The 16,235-nt window shown below is 49.5% G+C and overlaps 2 protein-coding genes across 2 annotated transcripts; one reads left to right on the forward strand and one right to left on the reverse strand.

Moving 5' to 3' along the window:
• Positions 1 to 566: 566 nt before the first annotated feature.
• Positions 567 to 5,971, forward strand: WFDC3 (WAP four-disulfide core domain 3). Its single transcript, XM_035121880.2, has 4 exons — positions 567 to 1,172; positions 2,447 to 2,599; positions 4,242 to 4,427; positions 5,264 to 5,971. Exons 1-4 carry the CDS (start codon positions 863 to 865, stop codon positions 5,287 to 5,289), a joined length of 675 nt encoding a protein of 224 aa, XP_034977771.2. The 5' UTR covers positions 567 to 862; the 3' UTR covers positions 5,290 to 5,971.
• A 485-nt stretch (positions 5,972 to 6,456) lies between these two features.
• LOC118088340 (waprin-Phi1-like) lies at positions 6,457 to 10,400 on the reverse strand. Its single transcript, XM_035121884.2, has 4 exons — positions 10,211 to 10,400; positions 9,174 to 9,308; positions 7,772 to 7,906; positions 6,457 to 6,619 (listed from the first exon to the last, which is right to left on the reverse strand). The coding sequence occupies exons 1-4, from the start codon at positions 10,293 to 10,295 to the stop codon at positions 6,615 to 6,617; spliced, it is 360 nt and encodes a 119-aa protein (XP_034977775.1). The 5' UTR covers positions 10,296 to 10,400; the 3' UTR covers positions 6,457 to 6,614.
• Positions 10,401 to 16,235: the final 5,835 nt, after the last annotated feature.

Below are 16,235 nucleotides of genomic sequence, written 5' to 3' on the forward strand. Positions count from 1 at the left end.
TTGCGTAGAAGGCATTTCGGCAAGCTACCACCGAGGGCTGTGGTGAGAAGTGCTCCTTCAGCCGTTCCATTATTGTTTTGTAAGAGACGGTAGCGACATCTCTAGGTGCAAGGAGAGCCCGGGCGATTTCAAACGTCTCCTCTCCACAGACGCTGAAGAATGTCGCCCTCTTCATGGCATCGTTGGTGACTTCTTTCGCTTGCAGGAGGAAGTTGAAACGGGCGGCGTACCCTTCCCAGTCTCCTGATGCTGGTTTGAATGGCGAGAAGCTGCTGTCGGTTGCCATTCTGGGTTCCTTGGGTCCTGGAGCTGAAGCCTGGATGCACGGTGCGATGCAGCGGTGCAGCAGGTGGCGGTGCTGCGGTGCAGTGCGTGGTGGCGGTCAGCTCAGCAGGATCCCACCTTCGTCGCCAGTGAAATATACTCGGAGTCAAGAGTGAATTTCATGCTCTTTATTCAGCTCATAGTCATCAAGGAGGAGAAGAGAAGACGAATGGCTCTTTTCCCAAAACCATCTGCTTATATACATTATTTACACAATGGGCCTTGCGTGATTGGCTACTTCAGGGCTACACCTGTGGGCCAATTATATTGTGGATTGACTTTTGCCTGCAGCCTGATTGGCTGCTCCTACAGGCCAATCAGGTAGCAGATTCACTTCTGCCCGCCGCCTGATTGGCTGCTCCAGCAGGCCAATCAGGTTGCGGATTCACTTCCACCTGGAGTTGGATTGGGTAGCTCCCGCTGAATCTGAATCCTATTGTTCTAGGATTCAGCTCAGTACATAACAGAAACACAGTGGAACTGGGAGAGGCAGCCATCTTCTCCTTCACACCTTGGGCTGGGCCTGAATGGGGGATTAATGGACCAACGGCCTTCTGCCCCCTTGCACCTTCCCTGGGGGTGGGGTGGGGGTGCCCACCCTCAAAATGCAGAGCCCAGGACTGGCAGGGAGAGGACCTGGATCGTGCTCACACCCAGCCTCTTGGGTGCTCGATCTTCTTTCTCCCCATCTCTCTTGCTTGCAGGGAAGGACGGATTCTGCCCCGCCTCCCCCAATGGGCTGTATGACCCCCCCTGCAAGGTGGACTGCGAAGCGGACAGCGAGTGCACCGGGGGAAAGAAGTGCTGTGAATTAGCCTGCAAACACGTCTGCCTGCCTGCCAGCAAAGGTACCTGTGCTTTGCCAGCCACCGAGGAAGCGTTTCATTTACCTGCAAGATCACCTTGCCCAGACACACACATTGGGCTGCTTGGATTGGTGGAACTGACACTATTAGGAGTGCCCCATTGTACCTGTTCTGCACTTGTAAGAACATGGTATTTTAGTGTGGCAGCACCAAACTTTGAAACTCCCTGCCTGTTGACATCAAGCAGGTGCATTTAGTATACTCTTTTTGGAAGCTGCTAAAAGCATTTTTGTTAGGCAAGTTCAATTATTGCTGCTGATTCTTCTAATTGTTTCCTTCTAGATTCTTTCCAATAACTAATAGTTTCATTGCTGTTGTAAACCCCTTGGAGGTTGGTTGCTTTGTTTACAATCAAGCGGTGTAAATAAGTAAAATCTCATGGGGAGGGTCTTCAGCTCGAGTTGGTGGGTGCAAAAGCAACTCTACCCATGTTTTCTGGAGGCCTTTCGTTCCTGGGCCAGCGAGAGAAATGGGGCTGAATTTAAGCTGGGGGTGGTTCCTGAGCCCCAGAAACAGTTCTGCAGCAAAGCGCCCTCCCTTAGAACATGACCAAGTACCAAGATGTTGTGTGTGCCTCTGAGCATGGGCAGAGTGCCTTCCCTTCCCTTCCCTGCTGAACAGCCATAGTCAGATCCCGAATTCTGGGCTTGGGGAAGAGACTGCAGCAGGCCTGTCTCTCAATCACTGTCCCATTAAGAAGAGTTACAGGTAGGTAGCCGTGTTGGTCTGAGTCGAAGCAAAATAAAAAAAAATCCTTCAGTAGCACCTTAAAGACCAACTAAAGACCAACTAAGTTTATATTTTGGTATGAGCTTTCGTGTGCATGCACACTTCTAGTGTGCATGCACACGAAAGCTCATACCAAAATATAAACTTAGTTGGTCTTTAAGGTGCTACTGAAGGAATTTTTTTATTTTCCATTAAGAAGAGACAGGGAGAACGGATAAAGGGGCTGTCCAGTCACCCCATCGGACCTTGAGATCTTGGCAACCTCAAGAAGAGGCACTGGGTGGCCCAGAGAGACAAGGCAGGGCTGCGCAGGCTGTGGGCGACCTGCGGTACTGCAGCCGAGGTGCTGTGATTCCCGCATTGCAGGGGGTTGGACTAGATGACTGTTGGGGTCCCCTCCAACTCTGCAGTTCTGTGATTCAAGGGCAGCAGCTGCCTGTCTTCCTTGGCCACAGAGTCCCAGCTGCCTGCCCTCCTCAAGATATGACCCTCTCCTGCTCCTTCTCTGCTTTCTGGTCTCTTCCCAGAGAAGCCCGGGATCTGCCCGCCATCGCCGATGAGGAAGCTCCAGGCGCCTTTGGTGTGCAGCACTTCCTGCATGGACGACGCCAGCTGTCCCAGGGCGCAGAAGTGCTGTGACTCAGGCTGTGGAGGCCGAGTGTGCAGGATGCCTATTGAAGGTAACGAGGAAACCGGCCCTGACCTGGAGCAGGACGGAGAAAAGCAGGTCCTTCTTCATGCAGCACATAGTTAAACTATGGAACTCCCTCCCACAAGAGGCAGCAAGAACCACCAACCTGGATGGCTTTACAAGAGAATTAGACAGGCATCTGGTTGGCCACTGTGAGAACAGGATGCTGGACCAAATGGGCCACTGACCTGACCCAGCATCCTGCTTTGTTTTGCTTGCACCCTGTTGACTCAATGTCTCTGGCAGCTGTTGTTTCTGCCACAGGGTGTGGCCCATGGATGCTATGAGTGGCTCTCAAGGATGGCTTGGTTCTGCCTACAGAGGAGGAGGCAGCCAAGCTGAAAACGGGCCAATCTCTATAACACAGGCTCTTCCCCTGCTGTGCCCCGGGGGAAGAGATGCAATGGCTGACCTTGAAAGCCCTAAATGGCCTCGGTCCAGTATACCTGAAGGAGTGTCTCCACCCCCATCATTCAGCCCAGACACTGAGGTCCAGCTCCGAGGGCCTGCTGGCGGTTCCCTCCATGCGAGAAGTGAGGTTACAGGGAACCAGGCAGAGGGCCTTCTCGGTGGTGGCACCCACCCTGTGGAATGCCCTCCCATCAGATGTCAAGGAAATAAACAACTACAGTGGTGCCTCGCTAGACGAATTTAATTCGTTCCACGGGTCTTTTCTTATAACGAAAAATTCGTCTAGCGAATCCCATAGGAATGCATTGAATTTTTTTTTGCCCATAGGAACGCATTAATTGAATTTCAGTGCATTCCTATGGGAAACCGCAATTCGCTAGACGAATTTTTCATAAAATGAATTCGTCTAGCGAGGCAACCTCCGCTCGAAAAATCATTTCGTTAAGCAGGGCATTCGTTAAGCGAGGCACCATTGTATCTGACTTTTAGAAAACATGTGAAGGCAGCCCTGTTTAGGGAAGTTTTTAATGTTTGATGTTTTATCGTATTTTTAATATTCCATTGGAAGCCGCCCAGAGTGGCTGGGAAAATCCAGCCAGATGGGCAGGGTATAAATAATTTATTATTATTATTATTATTATTATTATTATTATTATTATTATTGGAACAGGGTGCCCCCTTTGGCCTGATCCAGCAGGCACTTATTATGTCCTCATGTGTCCCTCTGCCCTGCAATGCCTTTTCTTTCCTTGCTGAAGAGCAGGGAGGGGCTGCATAGGAGAAGGAGGGCTGAAGCCCCAGGGGGCACTGCCAGGTGGGTGTGATGGGGTCAAGACGACAGGGAGGAACCAGGGGAGCTGCAGGAGGCAGAATTTCTTTCTTAGGTCTTTCTCCGTCCCACTGCTGCAGTCCTCCCCTCCTGGGCTCAAGGATGGGGCCTCCACGGGATCTAAGCTGGCACTGGGTGGGGATGGTGGAAGCAGGGCTCTCGTCCAGCCACGGTCCTTGGAAACGAGTGGAATTTGCTACCAAGGAGTGTGGTGGAGTCTCCTTCTTTGGAGGTCTTGAAGCAGAGGCTTGACAGGCATATGTCAAGAATGCTTTGATGGTGTTTCCTGCTTGGCAGGGGGTTGGACTGGGTGGCCCTTGTGGTCTCTTCCAACTCTATGATTCTAACACTTTGGGCTCATCCACAATCCGTTCCTCTCTGTGTCTCTTAGAGAAGCCTGGGAAATGCCCCCTGGTGCAACGGAAGACGCCCTCGGGAGGAAGAGGAGGAGAGCTGTGCAGCAACGCCTGCGTCCACGACTGGCAGTGCAAAGAGGATCAGAAGTGCTGCTTCTCGGGCTTCTCCATGCAATGCACCAATGTCCCCCAAGGTGCCAAGGCAGGAGGGGGCAGGCCAGGTGAGGAAGCTGCCAGAGGCGGAGGTGGCACAATGGGAGGATGGGCACCCCTGGCAGGCGAAGCTCAGGAGGCTCATCGAGTTGGAAGGGATCCTCCCAGGGGTCATGTAGCTCAGCCCTCTGCGATGCAGGAATTGCAGCTAAAATCACTGCTTTCCCACCTCTCTCGCTCCAGCTGCCTGTTTGGGCTGAGGGACTGGACTCAGCTGCCCTGGGGATCCGTTGCGCGAGGCCCCCATTTGCCTAGGAAGAGCACAACAGGTGGGCTTTGGGGCAGGGGTCTCGGCACTCTTATCCAGCAGCCGGAACATCCCTCCCTCAAATATTCTGGCGGGTTTGATAAGAGAGGGAGGGTCCCCGATGGGTGCTCAGGACTCTTCCCTGACCAGAGTGAAAGGATGGGGAGGGGGGACCATCCAGGGCTGGTGGGGGGGCCAGCTGCATCCTTTTAGCCGAGGCACCCCTGGGGGAAGACAAGTGGTGCAGGGGATTGCAGTGTCAGACCAGGACCTGGGAAAGGGCAGGGTTCGAACCCCCCACTCACCTAGGATGAAGCTCACTGGGTGTGACCTTCATTGCCTCTCGGCCTAAGCTACCTCGCAAGGTTGTGGTGCGGATTGAAAGATCGGGGGGAGAACCATGCAGACCACCTTGCGCTCTTTGGAGGAGAAGGTGGGGCAGAAATGCAATAAACAAACAAACAAGAGGAAGGGGCAGTGGCTGCCCCACAGCTCCAAAGGCCCATGGGGGTGTCAGCCTCTGTGCTTTTTGTGGGGGGGGGGGCTGGTAGGGTGAAGGACAGCAACCCCCCCTGACCACTCCGCTTTCTCTTCTAGGGTCCCCTGCATCCAGCACCTCCTAAAGGAGGACTCCGAGGAGGACTGTTGGGTCTGGCCGTGGACTTGAAGACTTTCCGTCCGGAACACAGTATTGGGGGGGGGGGCTTCTGCAGGAGAGAGTCCCAGGAGGGTCCCCAAGAAACCAGTGCAGCCATTTAGGGTGCATTATCTTCCAGATGGGGTGCTGCCCCCCTCTGGCCTCCTGTGGTACTGCTTCTGGCATGCCCTTTCCCCTTCCCAGACTGTCCCAGCTAGGCTTACTTTAACCAGGGGCAAAACCAGACTTTGTTTCACCCGATTCAAAGACCCAGTTTGGCACACACTCCCATGCACACACAGGCTGGGAGCCTCATTGGCGTCCCTCTGTCTGGAGGCTTCACTGGGGCAAAATACCCAGCTGCTCACACCTCCCTTCCACAGGCAAAGACTAAATCTCACACTGGAGGGGGAAGGTGGAGTTCACCCTGTCCACAGAGATGGAGGCTTCCGCAGTCCATTAGCAGAGGAGGAGGGCGGAATCCGGAGCCCAAAGCACAGCTCAGAGCAAGCCACCCTCTCCAAGCATGCAAAGGAAGAGCCAGTAAACAATCCTAAAATGCTGCTGGCTCCCTTTGGCCAGCGACCCCCTGAAACCAGGTGCCATGTGAGAATCTGTATGGATGTTTAGCTCTGTATATGTGTTGGGCATTAATAAAAAGAACCTGCCTGTGCCATTGTAGTGTTGCTATTCTTGCTGACTGTGAACCACCATTTGCAGACAGAAGCATCAAGTCGGAAGGGACCCATGGGTCATCTAGTCCAACCCCCTGCAATGCAGGAATCACAGCTAAAGGATCCTGGACAATTGGCCACCCAGCCTCTGCTTAAAAGCCTCCAAGGAAGGAGAGTCTACAATCTTCTGAAGTCATCCATTCCCCTGTCCAACCGCTCCTACTGTCCGAAAGTTCTTCCTAAGGTGTAGCCAGAATCTCCTCTCTTGTGAAACCTGCAGGATGCTCCCCTTGCCATCAATCCTGCAACCAACAAGCCCTCCATCCCCAACACGAGCCTTTGGTTTCTCCAAAGGCAAGTCCTTCCAGTTGAACCAGTTTCCCCAGAGACCACCAGGCCATCCCATTTACACAATGCTATACATTCACAGCAGACCAGTAACCTCTCCTTTGTCTCCCCAGTAACTTGATGGCTGAGACCAAGGTTCATATCATTTTTATTCGGTGAGCCTATTCAATACAAGGTTTCATGCCACTGCAGAGTCTTCTGCTCCCAAGGAAGTTAGAGAGAAGTCAGCTGTGATGCCTGTTCCAGGTGAGGAGTCTCACGGAGGGGCTCATCCACGCTGGAGTCCAAGTTACCCTAGGACAGAGGAGAAAGCTTCAGAAAAGCCTGGCAGCAGGATCAGACCAGTGAGCCATCTAGCCTAGCCTAGCATGCTGTTCTCAAAGCAGTCAAATGTCCCCACGAACCTAGAAATCTGGATAGGCTGCCTCTAGAGGCCCCATAAGAGCATAAGCGGAGCCCTGCAGCTCGTAGATCAGGCCAGTGGCCCACCTGGTCCAGCCTCCTCTCCTCACAGTGACCAAACCAGATGCCCATTATGGGAGGGGAGCCCAGGAGCAGGACCTGAGCACAAGAGCAGCTCTCTCTCTGCTTGTGGTCTCCAGTAACTGGTATCTAGAGACAGGCTGTCTCCAGCAGTGGAAACAGAGCATCGCCCTTGTGACTAGTAGCCCTTGATAGCTTGAATTTGTCTAAACCTCTTCCAAAGCCATCCAACTCTTGGTGGCCATCACTACTTCTGGGAATGAATGCCATAGTTCAACTAGGCAGCTCACTCATCCCAGGTGCCTGTTGGTTACTAACTAGCCATGCAAACTAACAACACAAAATAATTGTGCTGTATTGTGGGGGCGGATTATGCCCAAGCGATTGTGGACACAGACACGAGCTTTATCAGCGCTCTAATTAGCCGGGCTTCCCAGGCCACCTGGTGCTCATCGTTACCATTAGCTCATCTCCCCAGCTTTCATTTTTAAAAAATTAAATAAAACAACAAGCCGCTAGCCCTTGCGGAACCCAAGAGAGGGAGCAAAGTGTGCAGCTGTTTTACCATCTAACCCAGGGGTCCCCAAACTAAGACCCGGGGGCCGGATGCGGCCCAATCGCCTTCTCAATCTGGCCCACGGACGGTCCGGGAATCAGCATGTTTTTCCATGAGTAGAATGTGTCCTTTTATTTAAAATGCATCTCTGGGTTATTTGTTGGGCATAGGAATTCATTCATATTTTTTTCCAAAATATAGTTCAGCCCCTCACAAGGTCTGAGGGACAGTGGACTAGCCCCCTGCTGAAAAAGTTTGCTGACCCCTGATCCATCCTCCTTACCCAACGAGGGGAATTGCCTCTCCCTTCTAACACGTCAAGCTCCTGGCCTAAAACCCTTCCCACCACAGCTCTGCTGGAGGTCCTGCTCTGAGTGATGGGCTTGGCACCCACTGGCTTCTCTTACCAAAAACGGTTCTCATGCAAGCATGGCCACAGCCATTGCTGCAACACTTCTGCCCGGGTGGGCAAATTCCATCGCTGGGACAGCGTTCGTCGCATGTCCCAAGCCCAATGGGCCGGGGACACCGTCCAGGGCTTACTGGAAGAGAAAAAAAAGTGACTCTCCTGCTGGGATACTCTACAGGGGATTTGATTTCCAGCTGGGAGAACAGTGCAGGCAGGACCTGGAGGAATGCTTCTAAGGATAGGGCAGTGGGGCCTAAGGGAAGGATGGGTGGCCTGGTGAGCTCTAAGGGTTAATGGGGTGTAAGGGGACAGGTAATGGTGAGGTGTCATGGTGCAAGGTGTAAGGTGTAAGGTTGGGTGAAATATCAGGGGAGGGCAGTTGGATAAGAGGATGGGGGTTGGGTGGGGGTAGGTGGGTAAGTGAACAGGGGTACAACCCCTAGACCATCATCAATGGGGGGGAATGAAAATTTGGACTTTGGAAGATTAAAATATAAAGGGATGGAAAGCTGTATGCATGATCGAGCTAACGAATGTGGTAAAGAGAGTAGACAACGGATAATCTTTGTGGAGAAACGGAATGTCTCTATAATTTATTGTAGTAATATGATAAAATTGTAGAGCTGGGGGGACTCCAAAGGTCATCTAATTCAAAAGTGAGCAATGCAGGAACCACAACTCAAGAAGATTGAGTGGTATGGGGGTGGGGACAGAAATGCAAGCCTCGCCTGCATTTTGTTCAGGTGGCTCTCTTCTGTTCCCCAGTGGGCTGGATTTTATCCAGATTCTAACAATGCCCACTGGGACCTGTTTTCTCCTGTAACCCTGGCTCTCATTTAAAACAGGAGCGAGGGGCCTCCAGGTAGCTCAGCCTCCCCATTTTTCCTGCGAGGCCACCTTGGCCAGGTTGCGCCCACCTACCCTGCGCCCTTGGTGTCAGATCTAAATCAAGGTGCAGGGCAGGTGCAGGCAGACCTTTCCCAGCCGGTTGCCATGGACGTGCTGCACAGTTGACATGAGAACCCAATCTGCCTGATGTCACTATGACAGTCGGATGATTGAGCAGGCAGCTTGTTCCAGCCACACGTCACCGTTGGCCCTTGGGATCATGGCGAGAGAAAGATCTGGCCCACGTGGCCGAAAGGTTCTGTGACCTTTCTTGGAAAAGGAACTTTCTAGTCCATGGAGAACTTGTGATAGGAGGCCAAATGCACAGCTGCTATACCAACCAATCATTTTGTGAGAAAGAAACCTCCCGCCTTCCATCGCCCATGGCCAATGGGAGGAGTCCCTGCTCCCTTCCAACACACCAAGCTCCTGGGTCTAAGTTCCTTCCCGCTACTGCTCTACTGGAGGTCCCTGTCTGTGCGATGGGCTTGGCACCTGCTGGCTTCTCTCACCTTCAATGACTCTTTTGCAAGCAAATCCACAGCCAGTACTACAACACTTCTCCCCAGGGCCGCAAAACTCATCACTCTCACAGGAGATTGCACATGTGCCAGGGCCATGAATCCGAGGACACCGTCCAGGGCGCACTGCAAGAGAGAATGGTGACTCCCACACCACAATGCTGTGGAAGCTTTCTTTTCCACAAGCAATGAAGCCTGTGAGCGGAGAGTCCACCCCTGGAATAAAGATCTCAGGCCAGAACAAACACAAGCCTCTGTGAGAATCCAGGGCAGCCCCACACAGCCCCCCATCCCAAGACCTAATGGGGGATCTGTATCTGCTGGAGGGCTGAGGCTGTGAGCCTTTCCACCTTCTGCTCAACCAGCTCATATGGGAAGATAAATCCATCTATCACAAAGACACCAACACAGTCCTCAGTGGCCAGCCTAAGATATGTGCTGGCACCCCTAAAATGTCACACAGCTCTTACCATCAAAAATTTCTCCCTAAAGTTGAGTCGGAATCTCCTTTCTTGCCATTTGAATCAATTGCTTCAGGTCCCCACCTCTGGAGCAGCAGAAAACAAGCTTGGCTCCATCTTCTATGAGACAGCCCTTCAGATATCTGAAGATGGCTATTTTGTCAACTGCCGGGCTTCTCTTCTCCAAGCTAAACATACCCAGGGGCTGGAAACCAAGCCTTGTGAGAAACAGTTGAGGGAGCTGGGTATGCTTAGCCTGGAGAAGAGAAGACTGAGCGGTGACATGTGGACCATCGTCAAATATCTGGAGGGCTGTCACATGGAAGTTGAAGCAAGCTGGTTTGCTGCTCCTCCAGATACAAATGACAAGAAAGGAGATTCTCACTCAACATTAGGAAGAGCTTTCTGGTGGTAAGAGTTATTCAACAATGGAACAGACTTCCCCAGAAAGTGGTGGACTCTACGAAGGGTGGAGACAGGTTGGAGCAGGTTCAGAAGAAGGCTGTGCAGATGGTCAAGACTGCCAGAGGAGGAGGAAGCCTGGCTGGCCTGGGATTCTGCCCTTACCTCTTTGTCCAGCTGCAGATGGTAGCTCAACACAGATGGTGAGGAGGCCCATGAGGAAGAAGAGGAGGAAGAGCCTGGCTTTCATGATGCTGTTCCTGCTGCAACTGGCAGAAGAGTCTGGATGCTGCGGCTGATCTGGGCCAAGATTTAAACCCTTGGTCAGAGAGAGAGAGAGAGAGAGAGGTGTGCCCAACCCTTGATTGGGCAAGAGGGAACTTCAGCAACAAAGGTGACAGTTGGCTTTCAACACTGCAATGGCATAACACAAAGAGTTACACTTGTACAACAGGGCTGCCTCCCCCCATGTGTGCACCCCACACCCTCCCCAAATTTGCCCACAGATGTGCAGGATGCAATTCTCAGAGGAGGAGCATGTGAGCATCTCCTCCTGCAAGGATAGTTTTTCCTAAAACCGATGTTAAGGTAATAAACCTGCAAGGGTAATCGAGTCACCTCTCCTTCAGTGCACAAAAAGGTCGCTTGCTTAGCAGAGACTCGTGTCAGTGTTTTGAAAAAATATAGCAAAGGTTCTGACCTCCTTTGCCTAGTCCTTGGACCCAAGTTGGAACAAAGAGTCCTTGAGGAAAAAACCAAACTTTGCAGAATAATTCCTCCAACCACGACCAACACCAAGCTACCAACCGACCCAACAAACTAACTTTGACCACTCTATATATACAGGTACAATTAGGTGAGAAGTTGCATGAGTCATTGTAGGCCACTGACTCATGCTGACTTAGTTCTTTTAGCATTAAAGAAACAGCGGCCAATTTTTAGCCGTGACAACTCGATCCCTTTACAGGTGAGTGGCCTCCAAAGTGGGTTGCAACATGTTTCTTTTAAATGCCTAACAGGGGTGGGGGAAAGAGGGGAAACTGCAAAACAAGCCCAGCCCCCTAGATGGCGTTTGTCACCCAGGCAGGTGCTGCCACCCAACCCCTGCCTCTCCCCGACCTTCAGAGGACCAGGAGTCATACATGAATTCATGGTGGTTGATCAGGAACTAGACCTTGGGGTCACAATGGCTCGCTTGATGAAGATATTGACCCAATGTGCAGCAGCGGTTGTAGGACCAGAGTAATATGCACCTTTTGGACTGACCTACTGGGAGCCTGAAGGGCCCTGCCTTGCCTCTTTCCTGACAGAGAAAACAAAGAAATAAACATTACATAAAGTTAAAGGGACCAGTGACCATTAGGTCCAGTCACGGACGACTCTGGGGTTGTGACGCTCATCTCGTGTTCTTGGCCGAGGGAGCTGGCGTACAGCTTCTGGGTCATGTGGCCAGGATGACTAAGCCGCTTCTGGCGAACCAGAGCAGCGCACGGAAACGCCGTTTACCTTCCCGCTGGTACCTATTTATCTACTTGCACTTTGACGTGCTTTTGAACTGCTAGGTGGGCAGGAACTGGGACCGAACAACGGGAGCTCACCCTGTTGTGGGGATTCGAACCGCCGACCTTCTGATCGGCAAGTCCTAGGACCTAGGCCCTGTGGTTTAACCCACTACGCCACCCGTGTCCCTTTAAACATTACATACCTATATACGTATATCACCTCATCCACTTTCAATTGTGAATCCCCCCCTTTTATTTTATTTTTCTTTCCTTTTGGTGGTCTTTCACCTCGCACTACAACTTGTATCACCACTGGAATTTTTTAAAATCATTATTACTACTACTTTTTCCCCTTTAAAAAATCTACTTATTTATTTAGTTACTTTTATTTATCTTTTTTCTTCTTTGTTTTTTAAATACAACATCCAACCGTCACAGATACAGAGCAAGTATTTGCAAATACATCCATGCCAAAAGTAACCGAAGAGAATTTACAACTCCTTAAGGCACTTGTATAAGAAGAGCAAGCAAAAGATACCATCGCCAACCTTTAAAAAGGATGGATTTATGGCTCCATGTTTTAATCTCTGCAGCAACAACACCACAATATACCACAGGGATAAATAATTGCCACTGAAATGCCTTCTGGCTACATGGTCAGAGGTCAGCATAACCGTCATTCTAAGCCCAAATAAAAACCCATCTATAATGCATTCTTACAAATTTCATAATTTGAATTAAAATTGAACTATTAGTCCAATACAATTTTACTTTTGTGGCCAGAGTTCTTGCCTTCCTACCATTTTCATGCAAGCTTCAATCAAGGACTCCAACTTCTTTAGGTATCACCCGTAGCTATGGCCAAATGGTTGGATACTTTCTCCTACACCACCCAGGATAGAGAACAGATTTTTGGTTCTTTACCGTCTCTTATCAGTGACCCGATAATGATTGGAACAGTCTGTTAAATACCATGAAAAGAAATACAAGATACAACTTACACGCTACCAAGTACAGAGAGTACCTAGGGGTTTACGTATCCCAAAAACACCTACTTTGTTTCAACAAGATGAAGAAGTTAAACATAAGTGGATATCTATTCTAAACTGCTGCTCCTTCGACTTGATGACATTAATTACGGAATATGCCGTTAAGGAAACCAATTGCTTGGAACAAGAAGTGAGTAAAATTACCGACAACCTGCACAATAAATTTAACTCTGGAAGCTTTAATTTACAATTCAGCAAAATGGAAGCTGAATTGAAAATCTATGAGGAAAAAATTAAATCCGAAAAGATAAGAAAATTTGAATGGGATCGCAAGGACTATGAACAAGATTGTGTATACCAATGGACTAACACTTATATATATATATATTATTTAAAACAAGAAAAACAAAAGAAAAAACAATTTCACAACTTCGCATTTACAGACATTAATACTCACCCTACTTACACTTAACTTATTCATACATACCTACACGACTAACTCATACATACCTACTTGATTCCCACCACCAAACACACGACTCTTCACCTAGACACACAAATATATCCACACTAATCTTAAAAAAGACTTTCATCTTCATTTTTTCTTCGCCAGATTCTATACTGACTTCCAATTAAACTTGCTGGTTTTTAAGTTATTTCCTTTATATTTTGCACAGTGGTATATGTATTGTTTGTTTTTATTCCAATTGATATCTAATAATTTATTTTACAAGGTACAGTCTTGTACCTGGGACCTGGGATACAATATTTTAATAGAACAATGGGAAAAACTCTGGCAAAAGGATATAAAATTCACCTTATGCTATACATTAAGAGAAAAAATCCTTAAGATGATGTATAGATGGCACCAAACGCCGGACAAACTGGCTAAAATCTATAAAAACAGGTCGCACATGTGCTGGAGGTGTGGGAAAGAAAAAGGTACATATATGCACATGTGGTGGAGCTGCATAGAGGTGGGGGTGTTTTGGAACAACATATATGAAGAACTAAAAATATATATTAAAATGTACATTTCCTAAAAGGCCAGAGATAATCCTTTTGAGTATAATGCCAAAAGAAATGGAGAAAACCAAAGTAGCATTACTTATGTATGGAAAAACTGCGGGCAGAATATTAATAGCGAGAAATAGGAAGAACAGGGTAGCACCAAATACCACAGACTGGCAAGCCTTAATGATAGAATACATACAACTGGCAAAAACAACTGGTAGAATAAGAGGTCAAACGAAACAAAAAGTAAACAAGGAATTGGAAATTTTTGAAGAGTATTTAAAGAAGAATAAAGTAAAAGAAACCCCGTTGGCAGAAATAGACAATGGACGAACACTTCTAAAGAGCCGTTGCATCGTCCTATACCTACATATAAACTATCTTCTACAATTCCATGATTCTGTGCTTCTATAAGGGCTGCTTTCTGATTCCTGTTGCTGGAGGGTGACCAATGGGCTACTAACCACAACATCTATGCTCTGCTTCCACAGTTGGGGGCAGCAATGTTTTGGAATACCAGGGGCTGGAAAACACAGCAGGGGAGAGTATTGCTCTTCTGCCCAGATGCTAGTTGGCCACTTTGAGAAGAGGATGCTGGACTGGGTGGCCATTGGCTAGATCCGGCGGGTGCGTGCCTCTTATGTTCTTTTTTATTGATTGTCACAGGGAAATTATCTGGACCAGGAGCCAGCTGCTCCCACACACTCAAATCCGCTTGGCTTCTGTCCCAGCCCAACCCAGGAGAGGCGGGGGAGAGGGAGGAGGGAGGGAGGGAGGAGTACATATGGCTGCCAATCGGAGCCTTGAGCACCATTCAGAGCACCCTCCCAGCATGAGGTCCACCAGGTTCTCCTTCTTCTCTGCGATGGGTCCCTCGCTCATCCTCTGGGCTCTGCTGCAATCCATGCTATGTAAGTTTGGGGGTTGCTTGGCGGGGCAAAGAATCAGGAAGGCATGGAGTCGGGGAGTCAGTTTAGGGTATTTATGCCCTGCCTTCTTCACGGATGGGAGTCTAAGTAGACACCCCTGCCCTGAGCAGCTGCTGTGCACCTGGCTTCAGCCAGTGGACCTCAAGGCTCCAGTGAAAACCAAACCAGCCCCTGCATATCTCAGCCCATCCCTGAGCTTGAGGAAGGTGGAGGGTGCTGCAGTTGGTGGCGGCAGAGGCCTCTGAAGGACAATGTCTGATGGGCTGCAGCCTCCTGGAAGAGAGAAGCCAACTCCTGCACCCTCTTACTTCCAGAGGATCCTGCGCCCAAGTGTCTTGCCATGCCATGTCTTGTGGGGGAAAGGGAAGGTTCAGGAAGCCAAGCAATGATTCACACAGCCTTTGAAAGGGGGTGGCTAGGTGTTGAAATCCAACGCAGCTCCCAAATTAGAAGAAGCCAAGGCCCAGCCCACATTCAGGCATAGTAGACAATGTCAAACTCTTTGGAGCAAAAGACAAAGGAGTCACGGATGCCCAGATCCTGCACTTTCATCAGCAGAATCATGATGCTTTGAAAGGATTAGGGGGAGCGTGGGGCTTCCATACTCCAGCAAAATATACTGGGAGACTGTTGTGCATCCGCCACCCTCTTCAGCTCAGGGGGAGGGGGGCAGTGCAGAAAAGAGGGGAATCCTTTTGAATTTTTAAAACAACGTGTTTTCTTGGTTTGCTCTGGGCTCAGTAGACTGCAGGCAAAATCCTTGCTCGTCTAATGGTGCCATGGGGCTGCCCTCCAGGTAGGCAGAGGGACATCAAATTTCCTAGCAGAGAGGAGGAGGAGATCCAGTGTGCTTAAACATGAAGCTTTAAGAGAAGCTTTTTCTACTGGGCTTCTACAGTGGTACCTCGGTTTATGAACACAATTGGTTCCGGAAGTCTGTTCATAAACTGAAGCGTTCATAAACTGAAGCGAACTTTTCCATTGAAAGTAATGGAAAGTGGATTAATCCGTTCCAGAGTACTTAAACTGAAGCGTTCATAAACTGAAGCGAACTTTTCCATTGAAAGTAATGGAAAGTGGATTAATCCGTTCCAGACGGGTCCGCGGAGTACTTAAACTGAAGCGTTCATAAACTGAAGCATGGGTGTAATTGGTTCCGGAAGTCTGTTCATAAACTGAAGTGTTCATAAACCGAAGCGAACTTTCCCATTGAAAGTAATGGAAAATGAATTAATCCGTTCCAGATGGGTCCACGGTGTTCATAAACCGAAAATTCATAAACCGAGGTGTTCATAAACCGAGGTTCCACTGTACTGGCTTCTAGAATAATACAGTGGTACCTTGGTTCCCGAGCGGCTTAGTTGTCGAACAAATCGACTCCCAAACACCACAAACCCAGAAGTAAGTGTTCCGTTTTTCGGAAGCTGAACATCTAAAGCGGCTTCTGCGGCTTCCAATTGAGTGCAGGAACCTCCAGCAGCCAATCGGAAGCTGTGCCTTGGTTTTCGAACAACATGGAACAAACTCCCAGAACAGATTAAGTTCGAGAACCAAGGTACCATCTGTCTTCTCTGCCCCTTCTCTAGCCACATGACCCCAAAAAAACTGTCCACGGACAAACGTCGGCCAGTAAAGCGAGATGAGCGCCGCAAACCCAGAGTCAACCTGAGGTAACTGAAGAAGTGTGCATGCACACAAAAGCTCATACCAATGACAAACTTTGTTGGTCTCTAAGCTGCTACTGGAAGGCAGACCA

This window comes from Zootoca vivipara, chromosome 7 (genome assembly GCF_963506605.1).
Source record: "Zootoca vivipara chromosome 7, rZooViv1.1, whole genome shotgun sequence".
Classification (NCBI taxonomy): domain Eukaryota; kingdom Metazoa; phylum Chordata; class Lepidosauria; order Squamata; family Lacertidae; genus Zootoca; species Zootoca vivipara.